General features: G+C 60.5%; 2 protein-coding genes across 2 annotated transcripts, besides 1 other annotated feature; both read right to left on the bottom strand.

The window, feature by feature from the left end:
• Positions 1-2,532: 2,532 nt before the first annotated feature.
• Positions 2,533-8,034, bottom strand: LPMP_220870 (hypothetical protein; the record flags this gene model as incomplete). Its single annotated transcript, XM_010700785.1, has 1 exon — positions 2,533-8,034. The coding sequence occupies one exon, from the start codon at positions 8,032-8,034 to the stop codon at positions 2,533-2,535; it is 5,502 nt and encodes a 1,833-aa protein (XP_010699087.1).
• A 784-nt stretch (positions 8,035-8,818) lies between these two features.
• Positions 8,819-9,308: a repeat region.
• Positions 9,309-10,319: 1,011 nt separating this feature from the next.
• LPMP_220860 (kinesin, putative) lies at positions 10,320-14,618 on the bottom strand (the record flags this gene model as incomplete). The annotated part of the gene is made up of 1 exon (XM_010700784.1): positions 10,320-14,618. The coding sequence occupies one exon, from the start codon at positions 14,616-14,618 to the stop codon at positions 10,320-10,322; it is 4,299 nt and encodes a 1,432-aa protein (XP_010699086.1).
• Between the last annotated feature and the right edge of the window lie 934 nt (positions 14,619-15,552).

Here is a 15,552-nt window from a genome sequence, read left to right as displayed (position 1 = left end):
GGCTGCCGCAGATGTGGTGAAGGCTTTGAACGAAGGCGACACTAATGCGGCCGCCGACGCCGCGGCAGTCGATTCTGGCGTTGTTGCCGCTAACGCTGCCAAGGATGGCGTGATATTCGTCACTGAATGAGCACCAAGCGGTGACGTTGTTGCCGTCGGTCCGGCAATGCCCGAAGCAAGACTTGTAACGGCGGCCATGCTTGCAGTATTGCCTGCCACACGTGATGGAGCCGGCGGCGGCGGCGGCGCACCGGTGGCCTCTGCAAGTAGGGTAGCGGCGGACCGAGGTGCCGGAACGACTGGGCCGCTGCCAGGCATCCCTGCCCCAACGTTGCCTGTTGAACCGCACGCGTTCATCATGGAGGCTGATGCCGTGTGCTGTTGCTGCTGGGACTGCGGAGGGGGAATCGGGTACGGCAGCATGCCACCCCCGCCACCACCCCTGGTGGTGACCGACGCTCCTGAAAGACCCGACGACAGGGTCCCTAACGGCGATGGTAACATACCATCCATAAGACCGTTGATGTTGCTACTATTCGTATGGTGGTGGTGCGGATGGTGGTGATAGGCCGCAGACACACCGGTGCCACGTGCGCCAGGCGCAGTAGAGAAGGGTGAGTAGCTGTTGCTCATTCTGAACAGCTTCTCTATCTCTTGCGGCGCACTGGGCTCTGTCGCTCCGTTCGCTCCGTTCTCTCCGCCCTAATTATGTTCACTCAATGTACGTTGATAGCTTTCTTGGGCACGTGTGCAGGTGTGCGTGTCAGTACACGCGTATACACGCATGTCAAAGTGGTAAAGCGAGCGAGAGCGAGAGAGGGAGAGAGAGAGAGAAAATGTAAGTGCGCGCGTTTGTTCGCATTTTTTCCATTTTATCGCTGCTACCCACACACAATCACCACACCACTTCTCCTGCTCAGCTGCCCCCCTTGCCCCGTGATGCCTTTGCCTTCGTCCCCCTCTGAGAGTCCCCGTCGCCGGTTCTCTCTGAGGGATGAGGAGACGGAGGGGGGGAGTGAGGGAGTTACCGGTGCTGTTCAATACTAAGGAATAGATGACAGGCTGCTTAAGCACGATGGTTATGGCAAAATTGTGCACAGAGAGAGAGAGCACAACTCACACACGGCACCGAATAGCCAAGACGATCGAGCCACCAGAGGGCAAAGGCGTACGGCGGCACCACACACAAACGCACAGATGTGGACAGAGAGGGAGGGAGGCATGCACATCCCTGTGTACGTGCACCCCCCACCCACGCATGCACATGCACGCGTGTGCATACAAAGAAGGCAGCGCTATGTGTGAACACGCCAAGCCTCGCATACAAAGACGTGTGTGGGCGGGTGCAGTGTTGCATCAGAGAGGGGGGCTGTCCCAAGCACTGCGTCTGAACGTGCACGTGTGGTAATGGTGAATGAGCACACATGCGCCTGTGAGCTGGTCCACCTTTTCCTTCTCTTTCCTTACTCCTCGCGGCGGGCACGGCGGATGCGGGTGCTACCCATGGCCACAGTCTCTCTCGCCGAGGAGGTGGCGGCGGCGGCGGCGGACTCCGCCTCCCGTTTCTTGGCAATTTTGTCAGCGCTACGTGTGAGTAAGTACAGTATAACCAGCACAAAGGCGAGCATAAATGCCAGCAAGTAGTAGTAGGGGTCCATAATGAGGAGGAAAAAACAAAAAAAATAGGGAGGTGGAAGGTGTGTGTGTGTAGGTGTGGGTGTGCACCTATGTCCGTGCCCATGCACAACTGGAAACAGGCGTAGCACTGGAGATGAGGGTGAGGCCCGGGTAGGGGGTAGGGGAGGAAGCGAGAGAGAGAGAGGTCTGCGTCACCCAACTGTAGCTTCGATAGAGGCGCCTTTCACACAAGTGCAAGTATGGACTGGCGTGAGTTGTCTCGGTCAAGCGAGAGACACTGGCAGCGGTTCAGTTAACAGGGCTTGTCAAAGGAAAGGAGGGGGAAAGAGGAAAAGGAGTCGGGCGCAGGTAGACGCGCCTACACGTGGCACCATATGATGCGAATGTGTTCTCCTTGGGGGAGGGGGAGGGGGGCTGCGGAGCGCACTTTGGTGCACCTGTGCCTTTGCTGGGGCGTGTGTGCTCCTCGCAGATGCAATTGCCCAGATACAGCTGCTTAAACTGCGCAGAGCGTGGGATAGGCGAATGTGCGCCACCAGTGAGCCTGCTGCCTGGGCCGTTGTCCTTCGCGAGCACACACACACACACATACATACGGTGCACTCACAACAGTCCCACCCAAGTACTGAGAACGCCCGCCAAGCGCATGAAACGATCGCTTTCCCTCCTCCTCCTCCCTCCCTCCCCCCGCACGCCTCCCTCAGCTCAAGGCTTGCGTTTCTAATTTGCCTTTTCTCCGTAATTTTTCTCCGTAATCCTCGCAGGTTATATGCTCGCATGCCCGTCGAAGAGAAACACGAACGATTCCCCTAAGCGGGTGACTTACTCACGCCGTCTCATGCGTGTGTTTCTCTTCGTTCGGCAGGACACACCCGACCACCGGCGTTCGCACCGCTATCGCGACACGTCTTCTAACCAGTTGTTCAGCAACGCCACCTCCACCAGCGCCTTCACGCAGCGGTCGGACCAGTAGTTGAAGCTGGTGGCCCACACCGGCATGCGTCGCATCTCCTTCTGCACAGACAAGACGCTTGCGTTGTTGAACTTAGCGAGGGCGCACAGGGCAGCAGCGGCGGCGTGGCTCACGTCCGCTTCCGTCGGGGCGAAGACCTTAACCGAAGGGCTGTGGTGGCGTCGATTCTCCCGCTGCAACGCTTCCGCCGTGGAAGTCCGCTTAGCATGACGCTCCGCTGTCCTGAGCGCAGACGCAGCGGTCAGCTCGGCAGTCGGTAGTTCGATTCCAGCGCCATAATCACTGGGTGGATCCAGCGGATGTTGCACAGGGTCCACGACGGTGTCGACAATGATGGCATCTTTGCTTGCTTGAGCGAGCACACTTGATTCAGCGGCGGATGCTGTCAGAGAGGACAAAACTGGTACCTCTATGCCTTCCAGCACCGCTGATGTCGGCGCAGTGCTGACACCCGCAACCGACAGCGCGACCAGCTGCTGCATGTTCGAGACGGACATCGGCATTGACGTTGCACACGAAGACGAGGAGGACGACGACGATGGCACGCTCGAGCTGTCGCCATCATTACACACAGACGGCGATGCGGACGATGAGGACCTACATGACCCAGAGGCGCAGCTGTCTTTGCTGGTGCTGCTGCATGAGTGAAACGAAGCAGCAGCACCCAAACAGGCTTGTTTGTGGGGATACTGTTTCCATCGCTGCTGCTGCCGCTGCTGCTGCGAAACACCGGTGGCAGAACACGGCAGCAAGCCGCTGCTGGTTTGGTTGCCTTGGTTCCCCAGGAATAGCCTCGGCGAGGTTCCACTCCTAGCAGCGCCACCACCGAAATCAGAGCGCCGCGGCGAGAACGTGGAAAGGGAGTTCATGAGAGTCAGCTGCAGCCTGCCAGACGCGCCCACACTCAACTCGTGCCGCAGCGACGACGGCGCAAAACTTGTCGAGACGGGGGAGGAGGCGTAGGTGTCGGCACTGTACTGATCCAGTCCCCTTGTGTGCGTGGCGCCACCGCCACCGACGTTAATCGAAACAGTATCAGCCCGTGGCGCATTCACCACGGAGGGGCTCCCGACATACCCGGCAGGTGCCAGAGAGCGAGGCTGATGAGGCCGTTGCTGGTGAAGTCCAATGTGAGACGTGCCGGAAGCGCAGGGGACCGACGACGACATCCGGGGGGAAGCAGCCGGCGACCAGGCACTGCTGTCGATCAAGCGATCAGGTGACCTCACGGCGATGGCGGTGACTGCACTGCCGACACCGCTCACCGATGTTACTTCAGGAGCCGTTGCCCGTGCGGTGGATGATGGTGGCACTGGTGGTGACGCGACCGCCCCGGTTGCCGACGACCGCTGTTGTGGAGGCACGACTCCCAGTGGTGCGCTTGCGTGCTGCTTTTCTGGGAGAGCAGGCGGGATGATACGCAATGACGTCGATGCCAGCCGTGCCTCGCGCTGTTCTATGATGCTTTCTTTCTGTACCGGATTCCGCTCCACTATCACTCGGTGCTGCTCCTTCCGGCGCTCCTGCCGCTCTGCCCATGCCACGCAGAGCAGGTAGTGAGCCAGGACATGGCGAACTGGGTGGCAAGCGCTGCACAGTGCCCGTTGCGCACTGTTGGTGATGCTGTAGAGCGTCTCCTCGGTCCATGGGAGGTATACCTTGATCAGGTGACACAGCTCCAAGTGGAGAAGCGCTTCCATCACGATCCCTGTCGTCGCCACCCACGTCTGTGGGAGCTCCACGGCAATATGCAGTGACTGCGAAGAGGACGCAGCGGCAGTAGTGGCCACACTGTTGCTGCCGGGTTCTTCAGATGCGATGGGGGCTGCTGCGGCTGAATCACTAGTGCCACTGCTCACAGAGGCACTAGCGCCCAGTGTGCCCGGCCCACTCGCAGCGCCAGGAGTGACGCGCACGTTGACATGACTGGGGAGTGGCACCTGACCGTCGCTGATAGTCACCGCCGCCGCTGATGTTTGGATGGAGTAGCGAACGCCTGGCAGCAACGACGGGCACAGACGGGTGTCGATCGGAACGGAGACCACAATTGGCTGATTGGGGCTCCCGGCAGCACTGCGGACACGATCGCCACTAGTGGTGGCGCTCCTCTGCGCTGTACAGGCACTGGAGCCTGGAAGACTTGTGGTTGGTGCCATCATCTGCGCTGCCTGCCGCTCCATGGCGCTTCGCTGAAGTGCTTCAGCGCACACCTCTGCAAGTGTAGTGGTGGTGCCCATGGCGACGCTGAACACAAGATCGGCCACCGTACGAACGCCATCCACGAGCCGGAATACGTTGTGGACTGCCATATCCATCCACTCCATCATCGCGGGGTCGTACGCAACGACTGGGACAGGAACGTGATCGAGGTGGAGGAGTCGTGCTGACTGCAGTGGCGCCATGCGACGCACATGGAAGCTCAGACGGCTCGACAGGTGCACAACACTCGTGTCACCGCGCTGCTGCTGCTGCCCAGTAGGCGAAGCTGAGGTGGTGGGGTTCGGGCGCTGCGTCCAGGCTTTGTTGCTGATTTCCGCACCGAGCGCGCCCTTTGGTTCTTGTGCAGCCAGTCCTATGGTGGCGCCGGCAGACGTCGGCGACACTGTCAGTGGTGTGCGTCCACCTGCAGCAGGACTACCAATCGGCCCATCCTGCTCACAATTTCCGGTCCCGTCGGGTGCTTCACTGGTGTAGCTTAGGCAGTGGAAGATTTCGGCGACTAACTCATTCAGCGGCGTCCACTGTGGCGCCGTAGGTGGGGTAATGAAGGCGTTCAAGATGTGCATGTTCGGCACAGCTGTCGTAGAGTCGTCCGCTCCCGCCACGGCTGCTGTAGGAGTCAGGCCGTGGTGCGGAAAGGGAAGACGCGGCGAGGTGATGGGATTAGCTCCTACCGTGGAGTGCAGCGGCAACATCTGCTGACGAGTTCCGCCAAGGTCGGCAGAAAAGGCGGAGGCGGGTGCCGTCGTGGCGCTGGGCGACGAGAAGGCAGCGCTGTGGCTGACTGGCGTGCCCACCCACCCTCCTAGAGCTTCCAGCTGCGCCGGCGAAGGATGATCGGCGGCGGCGGCGGCCTCACCCATCGTGCGACTGCACACCGGCAGCAACGAGGGCGGGGCGGTGGCCATGTTGATCATTTCCATGCTTATGACGTACGAGGAGGAGGCGCGAACGCCGCCGTCACCGGCGACACCATCAGCTCCGGCACTGGCAGTGTCCACTGCGATGGCTCCCGTTAAGCCACCACTGGAGCAACTGTGAGTTCCCATCGGCGTGGATAACGGAGTGCCGAGGCCCGGCGATGGCGCGTTCGCCATGGTGCTCGCCGCGGTGTTTGTGATGACACGCGGCGAGGAGGCGGCGCTCCCACGCACGCCCGGTGGCAGCGACCCGTCTTCCCCATTGTGACAGCCCTGAGCGTCACCTGCGCCGCCCTTGCACTGCTGCCAGTTGCAGCCGCCAGAAGCGGTAGGCGTGACGCCTTCAGCGCTTCGGCGACCTTCAGTCCCCTCGCCAAGCGATGGAGTAGCCGATTGCTGCGGGGGCATACGCAACGCTGGCGTGCGATCCGCCATCGCCGGAGGCTGCCGCCTGACAGTACCCCCCACTGCTGCTGCCGCCGACACCGCGGTTGCCACTGTGCCGCTCTGCCCAGTGGTACGACTGCAGGGGAGCGCGTACGGTTTCGGAGCAGCACCGGAGGGGAGCGCTAACGCCGTTGCCACGTGTGCCTGGCCTACGTCTTCTTCGACGTCCTCGGAGCCTTCTGTAGCGGGTGTAGTAGTAATGGAGGACGTTACTGGCGGCGGTGCTGCCGCGTGAAATGCTGCCGTTGCAGGAGCGGGGAGGGAAGATATGGGCGATATCAGCGCGAGGCTCGACAGCTGGCGCGACGCAGAATTGAAGGAGCGCAGTCCGCGACTCATGTACGCGTACTTCAGCTCCGCCTCGCGCAACTCTTCAGCGATATTCGTCAGCACCACACTGTAGGGATGCACACGTTGATGCAGCAGCCCATCGCCGATCGTCATCCGCTTGTGATCGACGCGGAAGACAAGGCAGAGGGAGTAGCGGAGCGTTTTGCGTTGGTAGTGCTCACCAGGAATGTCCTCCGGGTAGTAGAGGAAGAGCAGCCCCGATTCAGCCGGGTAGAGCCAAAGAACTCGGCGGCAAAACTCAGAGCGTGGGACGAAGACGTCGTTGTAGCCGCTCATCCGATCGCTGTCAGCCGCCGTTCCTGACACAGTAGCGTTCGTCGGAGGCAACGGAGCACTTCGTGCCGCAGCCGGTTTGCCCGTTAGGGGAGTACCGCTACCTATGCCAGTCTTACCCCCCAGTGCACGCGGTGCTTCGCTGCGGGTATCACGGCAGTGTCCATCACTGGCGTGTGCCGATTCACCGACGTGTTCGACCGAATTGGCGCACAGGGCTAACCCGTCTCCGCCACCCGCCGACCGAGACGCTCCAAAGGCACACAAGCCCATTGTGGCCGACAGGCTCGGCAGTGTCCGATGTGAGTCGCTCTTACACGTCTGTGGGGAGACACCGAAGACCGCTATGTCCTCGGAGGCGGCGCGTTCGGTACCGCTGGCGCCCACCACGTAGGCGCGCGCCACATCTGAGGTTGGAGGGTCGCTCAACCCTACGAGGCAACGCGGCGCCATGTTCGAGGAGGCAACGCTGCGCATGCTGCTACTGGGCATGTTACCCAAGATTGATATAGGCAAACCGGAAGTCGCATCCGCATGGTTGACGAGAGACTTGGCAGGCAGCGGCGGTTGGCTGAGAAGCGGCACGCGAGCGCTGTGCTGCAGCGTTGATGGTTCTGAGGATGGTGGGGCATCGACCGCGGCGGCCAGTTGAGGTGGTGACGGCGGTGTCGGGACGTACAAGGAGGAGAAAGAACCAGTAGCTAGCACACAGTCACTCGTGCCAATGCTACTTGCCCCAAATGAGCGCGATGCGAGAATGGCAGAGCTCGCCCACTTCGTGTTTGGTAATGCCGTCGGCGCGTCAGTGGGTGATCCAGCTGGGAACGCCGTTGCTATATCGCTGCCTATTGTCTCCGGGGAGACCTTTCGCAGGCACGGGGGCTGCTGCTGCTGTAGTGGTGGCGCGCCACACCGTACTGTCGATGATCCTGCTGCCAGACTTGACGCTGCGACGGCAGAGTAGGCAGCAGCCGCAGGGGAAGACGAGTCAGGCGCCGCCTGGGAGTGCAGGAAGGACCGAATTGCCTCTGGTGGGTTAGCTGGTGCAGAGCTGTGGATGTACGGACCCCTCACTACATCCAACGCAAACAACAGTACGCACTCCAGTCGGAAAAGCGTGTCGCTGCTCGCGGTGCTGGCGGAGTGCGTCAGAGCGGTAGTGGCAGTGGTGGTGGTGTTTCGCGCCATACTAGTGGCATGGCTGTGTTGCATATTCCCTCACTAGCGTCGTTATGTGTGCGTGTGTGTGTGTGTGTTCCTGCGCTCAAGGCGGGGCTCAAGACTTTCAAACGGGTAGGCGAGAGAGCAAAGGGGGGGGGGGGAATGGTGCGTGTGTGTGTTGGGGGGGGGGGAAGGGGGAAAGGCAAGGGATACCTTTGAGGGTCGTCCTCTGCACCTCCTAAAGGGTGCAGTACAGCGATGCGAGCAGCGCTTGTCCTCAACTCCTCACAACTCCCCTTTCTTCCTCCCCCTCTTCAGCCCGCCGAAGCAGGCGGCAGCGAGTGGCATCAATGGCGCGTTTTGGCGCTCTTCGTTTCTCATTCCCCTTTCGCGCTTTCTGTCGTCACCGTCTATGCGCGTTGGCTGCAGCAGCGAAGCGCTTCGAAAGAGAGGTGGTGGTGGTGGGGGAGGTGTAAGCGGTATGAGGGAGGCTGTCGGAGAGACGAGCATGCTCTCCCCCAGCTGCCCCAAGTTCAGGGGTAGGCACAAAGTACTTCGAGTGAGTGTGCACGCGCGAGAGAGGTCGGAGGTCTGATGGCAAGCGCAAGAAATAGGAACTCAACACGCAGCAGCCAAAAAAAAAAATACGCCACACACTTCAGCTACAGGTGCCGGTATGCGCCCCCCCCTCCCCTCACCTCCCACGCACAACACACCAACACGAAGACAAAACCCCCCCAGGCGATATAGAACACACGGTGACAGCAACTCGACAGAGAACTAAAAGCGAGCGAGCGAGGCGCAAAATGAAGAACACCAGATCTCGTATTTTCTGTCCAACGTGTCCATCCTCTGCCATACAACACAACAAGCTCAAACTCCCCTCATCCCCCCACCTCCGGCTAGTCACAGGTCTAGCGCACCGTGCAAAGCAGCTGCAGACAAATGTTACAGCGATGCACCGACTCAACCCGCTGAGCCCAGCCACTGTCTCAAGCTTTGCTCACCACCCACTTCGCAGGTTGCCTCACAGTCGCTCTCATCATGCCAATCACTACGTGATGCACCCCCTCGAGATGACTTCGGCTCCCCCCTCCCCCGTGGCCCACGAGGGTTGAGAAAGAGATGCTCGAGTCACGTCGGCACCTCGTCCATTATACGGATGGCACATGGGTGTGTATTGCTGCCGTGCTCACATCCGCCACGCTTTCCCCGACACGCCCACCAAAATCCGTAGCGATACACTGCACTGACCTCCCTGCGTCGTAGGTGCTTCACCCTATCACAACCGCAAGCGTTGCAGCATTTGGTAAGGGATTGGGGGGTGGGGTAATGAAGCGAGAGCGTCGCGGACTTTTCCGCCCTGGAGTGACTGACTGACTGGCTGATTGGCTTTATCACATCACCGCCGAGGAAGTGCCGTTCGAGGAATGCACAAGAAAGAGAAGACGAGGCAGAGCATGCAGTTGAGGCATCGCGCGAATCACAGCAAAGTAAGGCAGCAAAACTGTACAGTTACGCCTAGCAGAGCGTCTAGTAAAAGCGTGCGAGTGGGGATCAGACAGAGGATACGCGGGGGGGGGGAGGACAGCGAGGTGAAACGGGGGGCGGCATCAAGCAGAGCAGCTGATGAAACCAAACAAGACGAGCAAAAGTGGTAGCATCAACGGCCGACGCAGCAGAGTTCGAGGCAAGGGCAGTGCAGGAGACCACGTCACTGAGCAGAAAAGAGGTAAGTGGCGCAGACGCCTACACACACCCAATAGGCACGAAAAGCAGCAGCAGCAGTAGCAGCGACAGCGCTAAAGTAAGGCGTTTCGTGTGTGTCTCCTGCGCAGCGCCTACAACGCCACTGGGAGTGAAACGACGTGCGCGCGGAAGAGAGGGAGGGAGAGGGAGGGGTACGGTTGAGGAGCGGAGAAGGGGGGGGAGAAGGGGTGTGCGGTTAGCGTGCCGGCGCTGGGGGACAAGAACGTATTTAGCCAAAAGGAAGTCGTCCCAGACGCAGGAGGTTTTGGGTGAGTGAGAAGAGTGCAGGAGTTGACACACACGCAGGCGAGCAGGCGGATAGGCGTGCAATGGGCATGCCTGTATGCCAGTCGCGTTCGACTGCGACCTCCCTCAAGGGTCCTACTGCGAATCAGCAACGAGAGAACCACCGGTCTGCGTACAAGTGAAGCGACGGGGCATATGCGCCATGACGCGTGTGGAGTAAAGGTGAGGGGGTGGGAGGCAAGGGCTTCTGCTGCTCCGACTCCTTCGTCCCTCCGTCCTCGCAGCGCTGACAGGCGTGAACCGAGCTGCCCATGGCTCAGCCAAGTTCTTCCGTGTTGACATCAGCGTCGCCGTCGGCGAGCGTGCGTGGCGGCCACTGCTGAGTCGACGGAGACCTCTTCGTCTTCTTCCAGCTCATCTCCGCCGATGGAGACATCAGTCAGCCGCTTCTGAACATCGCGCAGGCGCGCGTTTCGACCCTGCACGTGCTCCAGCAGTTCCGAGTTTAGCTGTCGTGCCTCGTGCCACTGCTTCTGCAGCTGTAACTTCTCGCCTCGCACCTTCTCCAGCCAGCTTGTCGTGTCTTCGCCCAAGCCTTTCTCCAGCAGCACGTAAAGCTCTGGCTCCCGTTCGCGCAGCTCAATAAGCTGTCGCTCAAGAATGTGGTAGTGCCCTCGTAGCTGGTTCAGCTCTGTTTGCAACTCAACATACTTGTCTGACGTGTCCTCTCGCTGCCGGCGCAGCTCCTCTGCCATCTCTCGGGCGGCGATGAGCTCTTCTTCTTGCGCCTCCCGCGCTGCCTCGGCTCGCTGAGCCGACTGCCGGCATACGTCTGCCATGGACGTCTCCTCATCCAAGGCTTGCCGCAACGTCTTCAGCATTGTCTGCTGCTGCTTGATCCGTGACTCGTAATCGCGGGTGAGGGTGCTGATCTCCTGTATGAGCTGCGCATTCGCCTCACTTAAGCGCGTCTCAGCCTGCTGCTGAGCCTGGTCGTTTCGAGTCAGCTGCTGCTGGGCCGCCTGCTTCTGCAGCTTCATTTGTTCTACCTGGGCACGCAGCGCACCGAGCTCGCCGCGGTACTCCTCGCACTGCCACTCTAGCGCCGCCTTCGCCTCCATTGCATCTTGGGCCTCTCGCGCCTTGTCCGTCAGCATTGCTGCCTCCAGCTGCATCGCTGAGTAGCTGCGGCGCTGCGGCAGCTGGTCCTCGCCATTGCCGCCATATTCGTCAGCCCTGCTCTCAGGACCGCTTGAAGCGGTGCCGGACGGGTCGGGTAAGAGAAGATCTTGCACCTCCAAGGCAATGCGCTCAGCCTTGGTACACCGAGCCTGCCACGTGCTTTGCTGCTCCTGCAGCTGCGCCACCTTGGCGATGAGCGAATTGCGGCCCGCCTCGAGCTCGGCATTCGCATCTTCTAGTGTGCCGATCTTCCGCTCCAGTCGCATATGCTCCATCTCCGCGACCTGCAGCGCATTGCTGTCGCTCTGGTGCTGCGCCACCTCCTCCGCGTACGCTTCCTCCTGCGCTTTGACCTTTTGCTTGTAGTACTGCAGCTCCTCACGCAGAGCCCTGTGAGCGTCTTCGACCTCCGCGAGCTTCTCAGAGAGCCCTGCTCTAGTGATCTGGCCCAGACGTACTTTTTGTGAGAGAAGCCTGGCAATGTCTGCAGCGCACTCCTGCTCAACTGCGGCGCGCACTTGTGATTCCTGGAGCTGGCACTCGTACACGAGTTGCACGAGCAGCAGCTTCGCGCTGGTGGCAGCCTCGTGCGCGGCCGAGGTTGTGGAGACGTTTGCAGAGGCCGAATCGCGGTAGAGCGCTTGTGATGCTGCCTCAGGTATGCATCGGCCGCTTTCGCCATCGCCAAGGCGTGATGTGGAGTAGGAACTGGAAAGGGCCCCGGTGGTTCCTGCGGTCGACCAGCGAATCCCGTCTACGTTGCGGCGGCGGCTAGCCATGTCGTGCAGGGTCAGTAACTGGACCGTGTGCTCTTGTTGCAGCGCGTGTACGTAACGATGAAAGCGCATGCGGATGTAGTAGCGCTCTGACGTCTCCGTTTCCTCCAACAGCAGCTGCTCCAGCTCGCACATGTCAGCTGCTCGCTGGGTGATGGTGCGCCGCAGCGCTGACCGCTCCTGCTCTACCTCAGCCACCCGTAGCAGCAGCTGGACATTGCGTTGCTTCTCCTCTAGGTAGCCGTTGCGCATCTGCTCCAGCTTCGCTGAGTTCTTGTCGTTGGCCATGTTGGTCGCGTCCAGCGCGTCCTCGACGGCGCGCGTCTTTTCGGACTCGGTCGTGCTGTGAGACTTGAGAGCCCTGAGCTCACACTGAGTCGTCTCCAGGAGGCTCATCGTGCTCTGCATGCGTTCGCGCAGAAGATCTAGTTGGCGCTTGCTCTCCTCGTAGCGCACCCGGTACTCATCCAGCTGCGCGGAGGTCATCTTCTCTGCGTCAATCGCCTCCTGCTTTGTGCGCTCGGCTGCTGAGAGGTTTTGCGTCGCCTTCTGCAGCTGCGCCTTTGTCTGCTTGAGCTTCTCCCACAGCCGCTCCTGCGCGAGCTGCGCCTCTTTCGCTTCTGCTGTGTCCACCACTGCCTTGGCGTTGTCAGTGCCATTCGCGGCGACCGCCGTTGTCGTGCTCGGTGTTGTGGTGGAGATGACGAGAGCCCGGTAGCGGTTTGCCCAGTCTGTCACCTCTGCTTCCCGCTTCGTCAGCTTCTCGTACAGCTGCATGATCTCTGCGCGCTGCTGCGCAAGCTCGTCGCGCAAGGTGCCAGTGCTCGTCAGCATGCGCTCCTGAAGTGCTTGCGCCTCCGCCCCCAGCTGCGCGTTCTCCGCCTCGAGGCCCTTGACACGCTTCCGGAGCGCCTTCAGCACTGTCGTGTCGGCGGCAGAGACCACCTTCATCTTCAGCGCATCATTCTCCGCCAGCAGCGCCTCGCGCTCGCACCTCAACGCATCGATTTTCTCTAAGTGCACGTCCGCCGCCTTTCCGCTCTCCAGTTGCAACGTCAGCCGCACGATGTGCCGTCGAAGTCCCGCGATGAGCTCCTGGAAGTGCCGGTCCTCGTTCACCGTTGCGACGTTCACGATCTTCTTCGCCACCCCAGCAAACCGTAGTGTATTCAGGGTCTGCTGGTAGCAGTACGCGCTCGGGGCGACGGTGGCGAGCAGGATGGTCTTGCTGTTGCCACCGAGGCTGTCGGAAAGCAGCCAAGTTAGCACACTGTCACGGTAGGCAGGTATGACCTTCTTGCCTGCTTGTTTCTCCGACAGCTGCTGAATGACGCGGCCAAGAGTGGAGAGGGAGAGGTTGATGTTCTTGGCTTCTTCGAAGCGGTCGCCCGAGACGCCGGACTGTGAAACGCGCTCGCTGCCAGCCAGATCGACCATGTTCAATTTGCACGTTCGCGTGCGTGTGACCACGCTGCTGGTGCCTTCGTCTGTGTCGGCCATGACCTTCGTAATGTGCAGCTGCAAAATGGCATGGCTGCGACTGCTGTGCTCGTTCATGTTTGTCTCCGCCGTCGCACGGTCGCGTAGGCCGCCGAGGAGGTGCTTGAGCACGCCGCCGGCATCGCGCACTTTGACGCGGGAGAGGCCCTCTACGTACGGCCCTTGGGAGGGGTGCTGTCGAATGCGCAGCGATCCACTTGCCGATGCGGATGTACCAAAGTGGGCATTGTTGCTACTGGCCGCCGCGACCGACTGGGAGGTGGTGAGTAGGTCACGCACTCTCTCGCAGTAGATCTCGAAAAAGCTCAGCTCCGCGGAGTAGGTGACGTCCTCGTCCTTCTCGCGCTCCTCGCGCATCAGGCGAAACAGGTCCGAGCAAAGACGCGGCATGATGCCCTGCTCCGCTGTGAGGCTGTCACGCTGCGTGGGTGTAGGGTTGTGGCTGGAACTGCCGCTGCTGGAAGGATTGACACCTGTACTGGCAAAGAGGGCCTCTGTTGGGCCAATCATGCTGTAGCTCTTGCCGCTACCTGTCTGTCCGTAGGCGAAAAGACAGGCATTGAAGCCGGACATGACGGCCTCGCACATGCGCGGCCCAATAAAGTTGTACACACTCTGCTGATCGTCGCACGCCGGGGCGTGTGTGAAGCACGGAAGACTCTTGGCAATCGTACTGTACTGGGCGAGGAGGCTCCTCTGGGCCTTGGTGGGGTGCGCCAGGCTCTGTACTTTGATCCCTCGCCCGCCACCGCTGCCAAAACCATCGACGGCGCCATCTTCCCCCACCAGAGCGTTGAGCACAGACGGCGGGGGGAGGGGCAGTACCGTCGGCGGCACACTCCAGAAGATCCTGTCGAAGGTATACGAGTGCAGCAGGGACTCAATGTTGCCAGGGGGGTTAAAGCTCCCGCTTCTGCTCCCACTCGCGACACCGCCGCAGCCGTTCGTCAGACCGGGAGTCAGGGAGGCATTTGACGCACCACTGTCGCCGCTATTCGAGTTGCCAGACGTGCCGCCGGCCGCCGGCCCGCCCGCCGTGGAGCAGGGGATGAGCGCTGGAAGATCGAGGACCGAGATTGTGGCGCTATCCGGGACGGTGATGGTGCAGAAGATGGTGTCTTCTTTCGGGGTGAAGGGGCGCACGCGCACGGCGACGAGCACCGACGAGGCCTCGGTGGCCATGACGAGGTGCCTTTCGCTTTGTTCTATTTCTCGCCTTCGATCGTTCCTGTGCGTGTGTAGTGGAGTGTGTAGTGGAGTGTGTAGTGGAGTGTGTAGTGGAGTGTTATGGCATCACCCGGAGTACCCTCACTTTTCATGCACCTTTGCGAGCTTTCCAAAGGCATCCACACATACACGCCTCCCCCCACCACACACACGCACACAACACACACACACTTGCATGCGCCCAAGATGCGGTGGGTCCTGTGGAGAGCGAGAGAGGAGAGCGCGCACGTACAGCGACAGCAACGCAGAAGCGAAAAAAATGCAGGATACAATGAGGAAAAGAAGTGAAGAAACGAGCGTACGCCGGGGACTCGTCACGCGACCGTCTAGGCGTCAAGGAGAAGAGCTTTTGGGTGGTGCGGTGATATGTACGGGTGTGGGGAGAGTGAGGGAGTCGAGCGCGTCGACGCATGAATGATGTTCAATACAATGTCAGCGATGCTGTCGCCTGCCTATCTGACCTGGCGGCAAGAGAAGGAGGGAGAGATAAGTACTTGCAGACATACGAAAGGGCTAACTACTACAGAAACATCCCTAGGGTGGTCCAGGCTAGAGAGGAGGTGTGCTGGGGAGAGGGGTGGGAGAGGATGGGCAGTAGCGGAAGGAGCACAGGAAGTTCTAGGAGTAGCTGCCTCTTCTTCCGCCAGTGGTGTCGCTAGTTCACTGGCCTATTCGAGCGCGTCGATGATCTACCCCAATTTTCCTCTCCAGAGCTGCATGTGCACGTCTGCCACGGGCACCCCCCCCCCTGTAGTAGCGGGAGGGAGTATGATAGTCTGTACTGGCGATTCTTTCTCAGTAGCTCGCTGTGCGTATAATGGAATGCATGCGTCTAAGGGAGGACGCAGTAGCCGTGGTGAACGTGTGTGTGTGTGTGTGTGTGTGGCGG

This window comes from Leishmania panamensis (assembly GCF_000755165.1).
Source record: "Leishmania panamensis strain MHOM/PA/94/PSC-1 chromosome 22 sequence".
In the NCBI taxonomy this organism is placed as follows: Eukaryota; Euglenozoa; class Kinetoplastea; order Trypanosomatida; family Trypanosomatidae; genus Leishmania; species Leishmania panamensis.
Note: the sequence above shows the minus strand (reverse complement) of the source record. Positions and strands in the feature narration are given on the sequence as shown.